The following is a 16533-nucleotide window of genomic DNA, read 5'->3' as shown; positions in this document are numbered from 1 at the left end:
GATTTATTCTTTTTACTATTTTATTTTATTAATTTTTGCTATTATTTTCAAGTCTGGTTAGATATATATTCCCACTGCCCCAAAATAAAATATAAAGTTTTGACACTCTGGCAGACCTTGTTACTACAAACCATGAAAATTTAAGTCCCTTGAACTTTGTATTAGCAAGATGCTACAATTAATAAAGATGCACACAGGAAGCATACAGCCCTTTGGACCTTACAACTCAGAAGCTCCCCACATATTTATAAGCATAAAAGCTAACAAAGGCTTTGCTTTCTGGTATGCTGATCACTAAATGGCTTTATATTTTAACCACCTGCATGAAAAACAGCATCCCACATTTTTGAAAATTGATGAAAAGATAAGCATATTTCAGTACAACACAAAGATATGCTGGTGAGATTTGATAAAGAATCAATGTCCCCAGCATTTCTCCCTCACAAATATAAACACTTGACTAAAATGTCTTGACAGACAGACATATATTCACACCAGCCAATTCCATGCCTCTGTAAACAAAAGAGGCCTTCCATTAGGCTTCTTAATGGATTAAGCTTTACTCTGAATTCCAGGGTGAATTTTACCATATGAAGGGACACAAGTATGGAGAAACCTCCTACTGTTCTTCATGGTACATGTTTCATTTCAAATCTAGAATATTTGATCCTTTCCAAAATTAATTTTATTTTTAAATTCAAAATTTGGGCAAGAATCAAATTGAGTTCCATGGATTTACAATAGGTAGTATCTTCTACAAAAATTCTTTAACTATTTAAATTTCAAAAAAGAAAAATTGTTCATCCTAAAATATGAAATGCAGCCACTTCTTCCTAGATGCTGCTGCTGCTGCTGCTGTTGTTGAGATGAAGGTTTAGCAGTGCAGGAGCTGCTAAGGCCATATTTTGCTTATTCATATACTACTGTATCTGTATAATAGCCTTTAATTAAATTTAATAATTAAATTTAATAATTAAATTTAATTATTAAATCATAATTAAAGGCTATTATACAGATAGCCTTTAATTAAAGTATTATTATACTGATAAATTCAATAGATATTTAAAGAGATTTAAAAGATGCAGCCCTGTCAGTTTTGAAGTATGCGTAGTCTACAAGGATGTGTTTTTTAGTTAACAAGGAGTGCCAGTTTATACACTGTGAAGGATCTTTCCCCACAAGAACAAAATCTATTCTTTTGAAACTGGATTTCCACAGTTGTGGCTCAAGTTTTAAGTTGTAGCAGTTTATTGTTAGTCTGAGACTGCCATAATTCCTGCCATTAATTATGATGTGCTTGTTTTATAATCTGTATATACAACATGTGCTTCTGCATAATACTGGCTGGCTGAGTGCTTAGCAGCTTTATATGCATTTTCATTTGCAGAAATTCCAGTATGACATTAACTCCAGTAAAATTTTAATGATTGGCAAATTACATACTGAATAAACTGACTGGATTTATTTCACAACAGGATGAAGGGTAGATCATTAAGTAATACTGATTAATAGGGTAGGTACAAACTTAATTCAAGAGCCTTCCTTGCATTTTTCCTCATGAGCTCTTGGCCCTAAGTTCTTATAGTTGATTAAGTTATCAGTAATAGAGTGCTTGCAGAATAGATACCAAGCTTTAATTTTTCACTTTTTTTTTGTATTTGTACAATATTTATTCCACCAAGAGTTTCCAGTTCTTGATGTCCTGCACATGACTGTGATATTGTGACATTGGCTCCAACTATTATCCATTATGTTATATGATCACTGGATTGACGCTGAATGAGTTTTGTATCAAATGAAATATGAAAAGCATATTTTTCACAGTCAACTTTGATGAATTTTCATTTTGTTTGAATGGTAGTTCATACGTAGTTGTTGTCTGGATTCAAGATTTGTACAGAGTGAGAAGATGTTCGGAAGAAAAGTAATGCCAAGAGCAAAGAAAAAACCCAGATTTTTACATGCAGAGGAAGAAATATTTGTGATGTGCTTATACTGGATACCCAATTACAAAATACTGTGCAATCCATAAGATGGAAGCTTGTTTATGCCAAACGCAATCAAAAGCCTAAGCAATGTCTAGAATAACTGCTTGAGTTTCATCAAAACTTCATTGAATTTGTCCACAGATGTGTAACGTAAGCCAAAAAATCACTAGTGGATCAACTCTAATGGAATCCATAACGGTGATCACTGAACAGATGGAAGATTGAGATAATTTAGGAATTGCCAATTAATAGATTTGTAACAGTACAATGGGATGGATTTGTCACCCTTTTTAAGAAATGGCTGGATATGGTCAAATTTCCAAGCAAATCAGGAGTAAGACAGGACAGGAGTAAGATCGGGAATACAGATTCTGAGAACAAATGGGGACATACCATAAGGATTTCTGACATCTTTTTGGTGGGAGACAACAGAAGGCACTGAGTGGAGCATACTCAGTGCCTCCTATTGTTAATGTCCTTTTTTTTTTTTTTTTTTGTTTTTTTTTGTTTTCAGGAGCATTAGTGACTAAGGCCGTATTGCTCCAAGGATATGCGGTGGTCATTCTCTGACCTTTCCGCACCCTCCGTATTTGGTGGGCACGGGCTTAAACCCCGGTCTACATCAAGAAGCATGTGCTATGCACTGCTGCTCCTGCCCACCTGGCTACGGAGGCGCCTGCTAATGTACTTGATAAACCACCTACTACCATCCTTGGGAATGGTAGTAGGTGGTTTATCAAGATCTTCGATACAAGATTTAGTAGAAAAGTAGGATGCTAGTAAGTTGGCTTTATCTTTAGTTGAGACAACAGAAACACTGGGCTTTAAAGAGGTGGGAGTATGGATGAGCAAAGGTTGTGGCCAATAGCTTTTGGAAGAGACCAGAATGCTCAACTACCACTTGCACAAGAAGCAAGTTTTCTACTCTTAGCCTTTTCAAAATTTAGTTTGGACTGATTAATTACTGCTTTAAAAGTGTTGTGAGCTTTGGTGTTGGCAGAAAATGAACCTGGAGATTTGGATGCAACTCAATTGCAATATGCAACATTATCTTGAACAGCCTTAGCACATTTATTGGAAAACTGAGGAGTTTAAATAAAATATGAATTTTAAGGTGAAGCATGGAATAAAAGATTTCATCCCTATAAGAATAATTTCACTGAAAAAATCTGGGCAAATGTTGACATTAAAAGACTTAAAACAGTAATCTAACCAAGGAAAAGAACAGAAATCATGCAGATCCTTTTGGCATTCTTTAATGCCAAACAACTTGAGGTTGAGAATAACCACGAAAGAGAGACTCCATTGGAGAAGAGAAGAGATCATCACCAAGTTGTGATCTGAAGTGTAGAGCAGCATTTCCCAAACTGGTGGTCCATAGACCGGTTCCGGGGGGGTGGGGGGGGTAAGCAAAATGGACCCTCTGGAGCTGGTCAAATTATTTCTTCTATGTATAGCAAATTGATGATAAAACAGTTATTATTATATATTTAAGTGAAAATAAGATTAAAGTTGAGTTGTTTTAAACTTAAAACTTTGAATTTTCTTTTCAGAAAACCCAGTGTCCATACATACACAGAGAAACACATATACAAGGTTGTTAAAATTAAAGTATCCCTATGTAGAGAGCTCTGGAGTGAGTTCTAAGGCTCGTACTAAAGAGAAATTTGGACAACAGGTACAATAAAGAATGCGCTCGCCATTTATTTGAAAAAAAAAAAAAAAAAATTGTTACAAATTTTGTCACTATATGGTACTGTGGCAATACAAATCACTTGAACAGTGCTACAATTGTTCAATGTGGCCATAAATCCACACCACATTGTCACTTTTGGAGAATGCAACAGGACCTCTTGGATAACTCGAGGGTTTTCTGTTGCCCAAATGAGACAGTTGTGCATATTCACTTGTCCATTTAAGCAGAAGTGTGCATTATCACTCCAAAGGATGTTCCATAGCCAAGTGATATCCACTGTCATTCACGCCAGAAACTGAAGTGCGTATGGGAAACGAATATCTGCATCACCATGCTTTAGCTGCTGTAGCATGTGCATCTTGTAAGAATATTAATCACTTTAAAACATTAATCACAGATGCCTTGAATGCGTATATACCATTAAAAAAATACTCCACGAGAAGGGTTCCAAGTTGGATGAATAGTGAAGTTGCCACATTACTTGAGCAGAAAAAGGTGGCATGGAAAAGTTACAGAGCAATAAAAAGTACTGAAGCCTATAACAGCTACAAGGTGATGTGTAATAGAGCCACAGAAAAGGTTCGACAGGCAAAGGCAGTTTATGAGAAATCACTAGCAAACAGAGCAAAGAGGGGGGGATAAAGAATTCTTAACATATATAAATGCCAAGAAGAGCAGGACAAACCAGATCGGACCTTTACGTAAGGGAAAGGGGACAGTAATAAATACACCAGCTGCCGTTGCAGATGAACTCAACAGTTATTTTGCATCGATATTTACAAATGAAAAGCCTTTTGTGGCAATGGGAAATTGTGGGAGCGAAGTTAAAAAATATGTAATTAATGATATTGAAATTTCGCAAGATTATTTAATGAAAAAACTTTCAAGCCTACAGACCAGTAAGGCTCCTGGAGTTGATGGAATATACCCTATAATCTTGAGAGAGGCGGCAAGCGAGTGCATTGAACCACTGAGGCTGGTTATGCGAGCATCACTAGACTCTGGGGAGATTCCCTTGGATTGGAAAAGTGCAAATGTATCACCCATACATAAGGGTGGCTCTAAAAGTGAAGTGGGAAATTATCGACCTGTCAGTCTGACTTCAGTAGTAGGGAAAATCATGGAGGCAATGATCAAGGGTGGAATTCAGGATCATCTGGATCGAATTGAAATTCTCAAGGATACTCAGCATGGTTTTGTAAAGGGAAAATCATGTTTAACAAATCTGGTTCGCTATTTCGAAAGGGTCACTCACGAGCTGGATTTAGGGAATAATTTCGACATTGTTTATTTAGATTTCAGCAAAGCTTTTGACTCAGTCCCACATGAGCGGTTGCTTTATAAGCTAGAACAGGTTGGAATCACTGGGAAAATCCTTAGATGGATAGAAGGATGGCTTCAGGGTAGGAGGCAGAGGGTTGTGATAAATGGCTATTCCTCAGATTGGGTTGATGTAAGAAGTGGGGTTCCCCAAGGATCAGTATTAGGACCACTGTTGTTTTTAATTTTCATAAACGACATTGATGAAGGGATAGAGGGCGTGACGTCTAAATTTGCAGATGATGTTAAAATTGGTAGAGTAGTTAATGATCACTGTCAAGCTGAGCTTCTTCAGAGAGACCTAGATAGACTTCAAGAATGGTCAGAAAAATGGCAGCTGTGCTTTAATCCAACAAAGTGTAAGGTATTACACCTGGGAAACAGTAATCCCAAAATAACTTATTCACTTGGTGGAGTTCAACTAAACCCAGTACTGGAGGAAAGGGACTTGGGTGTTACGATACGGTCAGACATGAAATTCTCTGAGCATTGTAAACAGGTTGCAAGGAAGGCCCATGGTGTCCTATCGATGATCTATCGAACTTTTGTAAGTAGAGATAGGGTGATAATCCAATTATATAAGGCTTATGTTAGACCACACTTGGAATACTGTGTTCAAGTATGGAGACCGCACCTAAAGAAAGACATCGAGCTTCTTGAAAGGGTGCAAAGAAGGGTAACTCGCCTGGTGAGATCGGCAAAAGGGCGTCCTTATGAAGAAAGACTTCGAATATGTGGGTTGCAGAGTTTGGAAACTAGACACCTTAGAGGAGATTTGATTGAGGTGTTTAAGGCTCTGAGAGGCATCAGTAAAATGAATGAGGACAAAATTTTCAAGATTATAAATGATGCTAGAACTAGGGGACATAAATTCAAGTTACGGGGGGAAATGTTTAGATTGGACTGCAGGAAGTTTTATTTTAGCCAGCGAGTTATAAATTATTGGAATAAGTTGCCTTCATGGGTGGTAGAGGCCGACAGTTTGGGGAAATTCAAAGGTCATCTGGATAGTACTTTCAGGTAAGGGAAGCGCATAGGATGATAGGATTAATTTCCTTTTTATTTATTTTTTATTTCATTTTATTATTTTTATTTATTTGTTAATTATTATTATTTATTTATTTATTTAATTTTTGTTTATATCATTTTTTGTTCGGATTTTTTTTTTTTTTTTTTTGGCTGGTGCAGCATAAGCCATAGGCTTTCTTGCACCATACGGCCGTTACTAATACTAATACTAATACTAATATTACTGCAACACCTGACACATTACTAGCCTTATAGTGGAATATGGCATGTCCATTTCATGACAAACAGCTGGCACACTTGTGCTACCACATGGTGATTGACTTGATAAATCCATGACAGCCATAGCCACATCTTCAACACGAGAGGAGTCCACTCGTTTTCGACCACTACTTGGTTGAACACCAAGATGTCCTGTCGTTTCAAATTTTGCAATCATTTTGCGGACAGCACAAACAGTCATAGGTCCATGCCTTATGTGCTTCTGATGCCAGAATTCTCTGATAGTGGCAGCTGCATTGTTGCTGTTCTGATAGTACAGCTTCACTAATAGTGCCTTTTCCTGCAACGTTGTTGGCATTGCTGCTGTAGTGCAGGCAAACATCTGCTGCATGATTTTGAAGAGACTGCTTTGCTTTTATACATTACAGTGGAGCTGAGTAGTGGCGCTTTGGCAATAACTTACGATTATACAAATAAGGTAAGTTATTTGCATAATCATAACTAAGATAGTTACACGCCATACAGTGACAAATTTTGTAACTAATTTTTTTCCCCAATAAATGGTGAGTGCATTCTTTATTGTACCTGTTGTCCAAATTTCTCTTCAGTACGAGCCTTATAACTCGCTTCAGAGCCCTCTACATAGAGATACTTTAATTTTAACAACCCTGTATATATATACATATATATATATATATATATATATATATATATATATTTTTTTTTTTTTTTTTTTTTTTTTAATGCAAGGGCTACTTAGGCCATATTGCAGCTATCACTGTTATGAATGTTACACATCCACAGTGATGACATCAGTCAAAAACGATAATATAATTTTATCATATATATATATATATATATATATATGTGTGTGTGTGTGCATGTATACACATTGGATTTACATAGGGTCGTCAGCAAACTTTTTTTTGATTTTTGAAGGGGTCCATAAACTTTTTTTTTTTAAAAAAAAGGTCTACAGATCTCAGTAGTTTGGGAACCACTGGTGTAGAGGACCATGCACTTGAACCATATACTTTGAAGGGTTATTCATGAGAAAAAGATCAAGAGTGTTGTGCAGTTAGAATTGTTACATATTCTAACTAGAATTGTTCATTTGGTAGGCAAATGAACAATCTGGCAAGGTTTGTTTTAGTAAAGTTTGTGTGTGAACATTAAAATTATCTCACCGTTAAGAAAGTTAGACTGGATAAAGCAGAATTTCAAAGAAATGATGTCAAAAAGTTCTAACTATTTAGTGGAGCTGGGAGAATGACAGAGACAACAGATGAATGGGTAGAGAGATTTTAAATTACTGTCTTTAACCAGGAATATCGAAGAGCATATATGCAAATTAACTACCTTTGAAGTGAAAGGAATCATAAAATAATTGGGGTAGGCAGTAGTTGAAACAACCAATAATTGGGATTCTGTCCAAAAAAAGTACGTGGGGCTAAGCAGAGAATAAGTGGAGATGGGCATTACTGAGATTGGAACTGAGACTATATATATTTGTGAAATGAATGAGAAAAAAATTTAGAAGGTTTAGATCTTTTCACAAATAAGTTTTTTCTACAAGAATATATCCATCTCACTGACAGAACATGATCTTGACAGTGCTTCCACTACCCGGACTCTCTCCCACTATGTAGCAGAGTAGAGAGAGCGAGATTATACACTAGCTGATATGGATGCTTCCTAGAGAGTTACAAATAAGTTCATTCCAGTAGACTATTTAGTGCCCAGCCTGTGAATGCTGTTTTAGAGCTGTAACCTCGAAATATAAGGAAGAGTGAATCTCCACTTGAAGCTCATCATAACCTCAAAAGACATCAATTGCACCATGTCCAAGATATTTGAATCAGAATGACAGAACTTCACCGAAGGTGAAGTTCTATCATTCTGATAACACAGTGGGTCCATTTGACCCACTGTCTCACCTGAATATCAGTTCCATCATAATTTCAGACTCCTTAGTTGCAAACCCAAGCCTGTTAGCACCTGACAGAATGGCAGTGACAAGTATCAAAGACATATCCATAGCAGAGGTGATCCTGTGGGAAAGTGAACATATGTATGAAGATCAATGTTAAAGTTGTGCTTGTCAAATATTTCCCTCACTTGTCAAATATTTCCCATTTGAGGGAATCCCCAAATCCATTAAAATCTCCTCTCGCAGTGAAAATAAGTAAGGGAATCACTGATAAATATAGAAAGGTTCTGCTTGTCAAGTATTTCTTCCAGTCATTTTCTTTGCTTGTCCATTTGAGGTGTTCCCTAAAATTTAAAGGCTATGAAATGCTATATGAAATGGTCCTTTTATCTTCATCCATATTGGTAAATCAAAGATATAGTATATTGTGCATGCTGCCATTGTTGCAAATACCACACTAAAAGATTTATATGACTGGGAGAAAGACCATACTGACAACATTGGGTTAGGACAACTTGGATGTCATTCCTCCATAGGAGAAAAACATTTTTAGCCATAAAGAAATGAATTTTAAAATGGAAAACAACATGAAAAGTAGAGTTATCAGATCTTTCATATTCAGTCTATATCCAGTCTACCAAAGAGAACCATAGTAATTCACAACTATGAAAACTTATGAGATTAGTAACATATCACAGGGGTCAAGAAACTCTATACACTGTCATCCTCCCTTTCAGAAGCAGAAAATAATCATCTGCTGGTAGCCACAGATGATTATATTTTACTCAAATTCATATGCATATAAATTTCTACATTTTTAATTAGTACGAAAAAAAAAAAAAACCCTATATTATTAACAAAATTTGACATTTTATACACACCTGTCCTACTGATTGAGATAACTCAGGTGCACGAACAAGTGGACTTGTTAAAGCACCAAACACTGAACCAGTACCAACACAGGTCCTGTGCTGGTGTCCCCTTGTAGGACCTAGGACAACAAACAATATTGGGAAATATTAGAAAACAATTATAGTAAATGATAAATAACTTTATAATCACCATTATATTTAAACTTTTATGAAATAATAATGGCAAGGTAAGGAAGGAAGGAAGGAAGGAAAAGTAGGAAAAAAGTCCCAGATCAGACTAATGCCATCAAATTATTGATTAAACATTACATCAGTCTGCAAAATAACTGTTACAGATAAGGCTCACTTTGAATACTTCTATATATATGTTAAGTTTAAATTTTTAAGTTTAATGTAACACAATATAATATGGAAATAATGGGGATATAAGTATTTAATTATAGTATAAAGGCTATGTGGCAAATGCACCCAAGGGCACAAGGCAGCAACAAAAGATACAAATGTACAGTAAGTGCCAGTTATTGTGATCACATTTGCAAATTGAATTTTGACTAATAAACAGTGATTCTAACAAGCGAAAATTAACGTATATTATCCACAAGCTATAAAAATAAAGGTATAGAGCACAAATTTAGGCTTCATTACCAATTAAATGATATGTGAAAATCGGAAGAATATTATCCACAGGTTAACAAAATAAAAATAAATTTATACTTACATATATAGCTTAATTAATATACACATTAATCACTGTTATATTTAAACTTTTATGAAATAATAGTGGAAAGGTAAGAAAGGAAGGAAAAGTAGGAAATAAGTCCCAATTAATATAATTCATTAATTTAATTAATATACATATTAATTAAACATAAAACTTTGTAATAGGATTATAATTTTAAATAGTCACTTATTTTAGATTTATTTAAATTATGACTACAAAGTTTATTTATAGCTTTTTCAATATTGTATAACAGTCTATATTCATGATCACTTGCACTAGTTTCTTCCAACACTCTCCTCGGGATGACTGTAAGCTTCCCGAGTTTGCCGTTTTGTAACTGGAATTCATTCAGGTTCACCTTTGTTTTCCTCCTCCTTGGTGAAATTATCAATAACAGACTGGGCAATTTCTTCTTCTGTTAAAGCTGTAGTAAATACCCAAAAACTGCAAATTGTTTTTAATTTTTAATGGTTGTGATCTCTAGAAATGTGACCACCAGAAATGTGCTTTAGAAAAATATCACAGAGGCATTCAAAATTGATTATTATAACAAAGATGTGATTCTAATAAATGATGAAAGTGTACAGTGCATTTTATTGATTTGAATTAGTTTTTGAAATTTGATTCTCTAAAGTAGCTGATTCTAATAACCAGTGATCACTCTGCTCAGAGTTTACTGTATATAAGAAAAGTTATAATAATTATGTAAAAGAAGAACTGGCAGATGGAAATGTAAAGAGCAGAAGGTACCAAATTAGTAGGGAAAGGATAAAAAAGGAAAGAAAGAGAAGTATTAAGGATGGATGACAAGGAAAGAAAGCAAAAAACATACATGGAATACACGTACATCAATACACTTGGAAATATAAGGTATTTACTCTACTTATTTCCTTTTTGCAATCGGATATATTCGCACAGATATGATACTTCCATGTCCACATTTCTTCTTATTTAAATACTTATGTCCCTCTCATCTTTTAGTTTATTATAACTTTGGCATATTTACTTTACTCTTGCATCTTTCAATCTGCTTACAGCTACCTTCCATTATTTTGATCTATTTCTACTTATGTTTATTTTACTTAGCTTTAAATTGCTTTTCATCACTATGTTTTTCTTATATAGTTCCAAGAGTTAATATTTCTACCTTTACTGACAATATGTGCTTAGTTTTTTTTTTTTTTTTTTTTAATTTATATTTCCCTCATAATCACCTTTACAATGCTTTTTTATAGTCATGCAGTATTAAAATCTTTTTCTATTAATGCGTTCTTAGTCAGAACACTCTCTAAGAGGTTGGGTAGTTATGTGTAACTTGCCCAAGTATTCCAAAATTCTATTCTTTTCTTTATCTTTTTGCTTTCTATACTTCATTTTCCCTTCTATTAGTGTAACATGGGGGCAATGTGTATGCTATTAATATTCTTTTCTCTATGCTATTTTCACTTCCTTTCTTTATGCATTTCTTTATTTTTTTTATTTTTATTTTTTTTATGTGAACCCCAAACACGAGAGGTATTACAACCTATAGTACTTAGTACCATGCTTGGGTTGGAGGTTGAGAAGACGAAAGAAGATATTTATTGACATTGGACTTGAACTTCTGTAGACTGTAATTTTCAGGAAATACGTATGAAGGAAGGTTGTTCCAGAAAACAGCAGTTGAATGAATAAATGAGGAAGATGAAAAGTTGGTTCTGTGGGTTTGAAGGTGGACAGTAAATGGATGTTGGCTGGTGGCGGCATGTGTTTGGACTGTTTTGAAAGAGAGAGCGGGAATTATAGAAGCCAATTCAGAAGAACAGTGCCCATGGAAGTATCTGTAGAAGAGGCATGCAGAAGAAACAGTGCGTCTATGAGAAAGCGAGTACAGAGACTGTTAGAGATGAATCATTAATTAACCTAACTGCCCTCTTCTGAATGGAATCAAGAAGCCTGAGAGAAGTTTTGGGGGCACCACCCCAGATGTGGGAACAATATTCCATGGCAGGGTGGATTTGCGATTTATACAGAGTGAGCAGCTGTTTGGGAGAAAGGTAACGGCGAGAGCGAAAGAGAAAACCAAGTGTTTTAGATGCAGAGGAAGCAATATTTGTAATGTGCTTGTGCCAAGAGAGATTAGAAGTCAGGGTAATCCCCAAAAGAGATATATCATTTTGCTTAGAAATAGGAGTGTCACTAAAGATAAGCATAGGAGCAGAAGAATCCTTGTTGCAAGATATAAGAGAAGACTGAGTTTTAGAAGGGTTGAAATCAACTAAGTTGTCTTTGCCCCACTGGAGAATTACCTGAAGATCGGCATTTAAGGAATTGGTAGCAGATTTTCGAGAAGTTGAAGCTGATTGAGCAGGACAAGGTTTCTCAAAATGGAAAGTTGAATGCAATGTGCTATCATCGGCAAAACTATGGATAGGATTTCCAGTCAATGGAAGAAGGTCATTGATATACAAGAGGAAAAGAGTGGGGGAAACAACTGAACTTTGGGGGACACCGGCATTAGTGGAGAAGTTAGAAGACAGAGAGCCATCTACCATCACCCTCAGTAAGCGATCAGAGAGAAAACTGAATAACCAATTACTAAAAACAGTTGGCAAACCATAAGATGGAAGCTTGTTTAGAAGACCTTTATGCCAAACACGATCAAAAGCCTTTGAGATGTCAAGAGCAACTACTTGTGTTTCACCGAACCTTTCCATTGAATTAGTCCATAAATGGGTAACATAAGCCAGAATATCACCAGTGGATAGACACCGACGGAATCCATACTGGCGATCGTTCATCAGACGGAAGGTTTCTAGGTAGTTTAAGAGTTGGCGGTTAATTGATTTCTCCATTACTTTAGAAAGAGTAGAAGTAATTGCAATGGGACAATAATTGGATGAGAGGGATTTGTCATCCTTTTTAGGAACTGGCTGGATACGAGCAAATTTCCAAGCAGAAGGAAAAACACCTTTGGAATAAGAAAGTGAAAAAAGGCGGCAAAGAACAGGAGTAAGTTCAGGAGCACAGGTTTTGAGAACAAGTGGAGAAATACCATCAAGACCTGGAGCTTTCTTAGCATCAAGATTCATCAAAATCCTTCTGATATCCTTTTGACGGAAGACCACAGGAGGCATTGAATGGAGCGTGTTGGGAATGGTGGGAGGTGTTTTACCAAGATCATTAATACATGAGCTGGAAGAAAAATGGGATGCTAGCAGGTCAGCTTTATCCTTGGCTGAAGTGACAACAGAACCATCTGGTTTGGACAGAGGTGGGAGCAGAGATGGGCAAAAGTTGCGGCCAATAGCTTTGGCAAGAGACCAGAATGCTCGGCTACCATTAGGGCAAGAAGCAAGTTTTCTACTCTTAGCCTGTTCAAACTCTAGTTTGGACTGATTAATAACTGCTTTACAATTGTTGCGAGCTTTGGTGTAGGCAGAAAATGAAACTGAAGAATTAGAAACAAGCCAATTACGATATGCAACATTCTTCTCTTGGACAGCCTTAGCACATTTATTGGAAAACCAAGGTTTAGATAAAGGACGAGATTTTAAAGTGGAGTGTGGAATAAAGGATTCCATTCCTGCAGGAATAATTTCACTGACACGATCTGAGCAAACGTTGACATCAGAAGTTTTGAAACAGTAATCCAACCAAAGAAAAGAAGAAAAGAAGTCTCGCAGGTCATCCCATTTTGCATTCTTGTAATGCCAAACAACACGAGGTTGGGAATAGCCATGAGATAAAGGTTCCATTGGAGAAGAGACAATCACCAAGGTGTGATCTGAAGTGCCTAGAGGACCTCTCACTTCAACCGTGTACTTAGAGGGATTGTTTGTGAGAAAAAAGATCAAGCGCATTGGCTGTATGATTATGATTGTCCGGTATTCTTGTAGGTAAAAGAACAATCTGTGCTAGGTCATTAGTAATTGCAAAAGCCTCAGCATCTCGACCTGCTGGGTCGGTGTGACTAGAAAATGGAAGCCAGCTGGAGTTGTGAACATTAAAATCACCAAGGAAAATTACTTCACTGTTAGGAAAGTTGGACTGGAGAAAGTCAAGTTGCAAAGAAAGAAATTCAAAGAGCTCCAAGTGATTAGTGGAGTTAGGAGAACGGTAGAGACAACAGATGAATTTGACACAATGAGGTAAAGAGATTTTAAGCCAGAGAAGATCAAAGAGAGGAGATTCCAAATTGCCAAGTCTCTGACAGGGAATATCAGAACGGACATATGCACAAGTACCACCTTTGAGGCGAAAGGAATCATACAGCGAATAATTTGGGCATCTGAGGTGAGCAGTAGTTGAATCAACCGATAACTGAGATTCTGTCAGAAAAAGTACATGGGGTTTGGCAGACTGCAAGTGGAAATGGACATTGTTGAGATTAGAATTGAGACCACGTATATTTGAAATGAATTAGGAAGTCCTTGGGAGGTTTAGATCTTTTCGCAGATAAGCTTGCTCTATTAGTTTGACAATTCATGGTGTATTCAATAGTAAGAAAAAGTGGGTTGGACATGCTGTAAGAAGCAATGAAATTATTGGATATGGCGTACACATGATAAGAATATACTCTGATCCTTGACATAACGTGACCTCGACAATGCTCCCCGCATACACACTACTCGCACTCCCTCCAGTCACTATCTGGCAGAGTAGAGGTAGCAAGATTATACACTAGCTGATTTGGAAGCCTCCTAGAGAGTTATCAATAGGTTCGGTCTGGTGTACTAACTAGCAGCCGGCCTGCGAACACCGTTTTAGAGCTGTACCCTCGAAATGTAAGGAATATTGGATCTTGCCACAACGTTTATCATAACCTCAAAAGGCATCAATCATACTGCATGATGGAAGAGAAAGGGAAGGGATGACCAGAATTTAGCTCTAGAGACTAAACATGGGTTCCACCACTTCAAGCCTCCAATAAGCAAAGTGGTGGTATTTCACTGGTTGATGAAGAGTCATCTACCACCTAGTAAACCACCTTATACCTCCTATACCACACTATTTTCCTTTTCCAGTACCATTTGCCTTTATTGACTTCTGTTCTTTTTTGTGTATCCATTTTTCCTTACATTTTAACCATTATTCTTACTTATACTTTACCTTCAGCTTATTAGTCATATCACATATAAAGCCCGTAATTTACCAACCTGCCTTACCCACAACTTCACCTTATTCATCTTTAATTTCCCATTAAATCCAATTATTACTGCACACGTTGACTTATTATTTTAATTTTATTATACTATACATTTAATTTTACCTTAATTTTGTTGCCAACACTACACTGGGACTACCTTCCTATCTTTCTGGAAATATTTTCTGCTTTTTCACCATTAAAAAAAATTAAAAATTAAAAAAAAAAAAAAAAAAAGAAAAAAAAATGTGTTTGCATTTTATTTTCATTCTATCAGAGTATCCTTTTCTAATACTTTTTCTTGGATAGTTATGTAGGCATAGAAATGCAGTTTACTGATACATAGCCAGGTGTAGTCCCCAAAGAATTATCTGCTTTATGTATCAAAAAAATAATTTATAGCACGCATCATAATCATCTGCTGGTAGCCACAGATGGTTATATTTTACTCAAATTCATATGCATTTTATTATATTGCTTTTCATAACTTTCTCACATCTTTAGATTTCTCTTTCATTAAAATTTCTCCCCTCCTATCTGATGCATGCTATTTCATTGTAATTATTAATATTGATCATCATTTACTTTTACTTTTCCTCTGTAGCTTCATTCCATCTAATTCAGCCTTTAATTTCATATAATTTAATTTTATTATTATTATTAGCCATATGGTGCAAGGAAGCCTGAGGCTTATGCTGCACCAGCCAAAACAAATTCCTCAGTTACCCACAGAGAGAGAGAGAGAGAGAGAGAGAGAGAGAGAGAGAGAGAGAGAGAGAGAGAGAGAGAGAGAGAGAGAGAGAGAGTGTGTCAGAAGTAGAAAGGAATCACCAAGAAAAAGAAGAATGATACTATCCAGCTGAAGATCATGGGTATGATATGTTTCATTTAGGTTTTCACCTTCTTTCCTTGTTCATCATCATCATCATCATCAGCCATTTTCAATCCACTGCAGGATGAAGGCCTCTCCAGCAACTTTCCAGTTCCTTCTGTTTTGAGCACTGGCCATCCATTTGCTATCAAAAACTCATGAATTTCATCTATCCATCTCTGCCTTTGTCTTCCAGGTTTTCTTCTAGCTCCTCTTGGGTACCATTCTGTTATTTTCTTAGTCCATCTGTCATCATGTCTTCGAGCTATGTGTCCTGCCCAAGACCATTTTAGTTCTTTAGTTTTGATAAGAATGTCCTTTACTTGAGTTTGCTGCCTAATCCATGTGTTTCTCTTCTTATCTAACAGTCTGATTCCCAATATAATTCGTTCCATTCTTCGCTGTGTAGTTCTTAGCTTTTCTTCCATTCTTTTGGTGTTTCACTTCCATAAGTCATGGTGGGGAGTATACATTGATTCATTATTTTACGTTTCAGACAAACTGGGATATTGCTCTTTAGTATGTGACTATATTTCCTGAATGCTATCCATCCAAAATTTATTCTTCTCTTGAATTCCAGCCATTTATCATTATTACAGCTAATAACTTGTCCCAGATAAGTATATGACTCCACCTTTTCAATTACTGCTCCTTCAATCATTATTTTCCTTTCCGTGGCATACTTGTTCATCATTACTTTTGTTTTAGCCATATTCATCTTTAGTCCAAAATCCTTACTAACTGTGCATAACTGATTAAGAT

At 36.1% G+C, this 16533-nt stretch overlaps 1 protein-coding gene across 5 annotated transcripts in view; it reads right to left on the bottom strand.

Moving 5' to 3' along the window:
* LOC150083012 (casein kinase I-like) overlaps positions 1-16533 on the bottom strand; it is a 415276-nt gene that overhangs the window by 145323 nt on the left and 253420 nt on the right. For 3 of the 5 annotated variants that reach the window (XM_090376977.1, XM_090376978.1, XM_090376981.1), the window contains one exon: positions 9064-9173. The exons of the other annotated variants lie outside the window; for them this stretch is intronic. In XM_090376977.1, the coding sequence (XP_090233103.1) occupies positions 9064-9173 (110 nt within the window). The remainder of the gene's footprint in view (positions 1-9063; positions 9174-16533) is intronic. 5 annotated transcript variants of the gene reach the window in all.

This window comes from Mastigoproctus giganteus, chromosome 7, assembly GCF_048544385.1.
Source record: "Mastigoproctus giganteus isolate SK-2022 chromosome 7, ASM4854438v1, whole genome shotgun sequence".
Taxonomy (NCBI): Eukaryota; Metazoa; Arthropoda; class Arachnida; order Uropygi; family Thelyphonidae; genus Mastigoproctus; species Mastigoproctus giganteus.
Note: the sequence above shows the minus strand (reverse complement) of the source record. Positions and strands in the feature narration are given on the sequence as shown.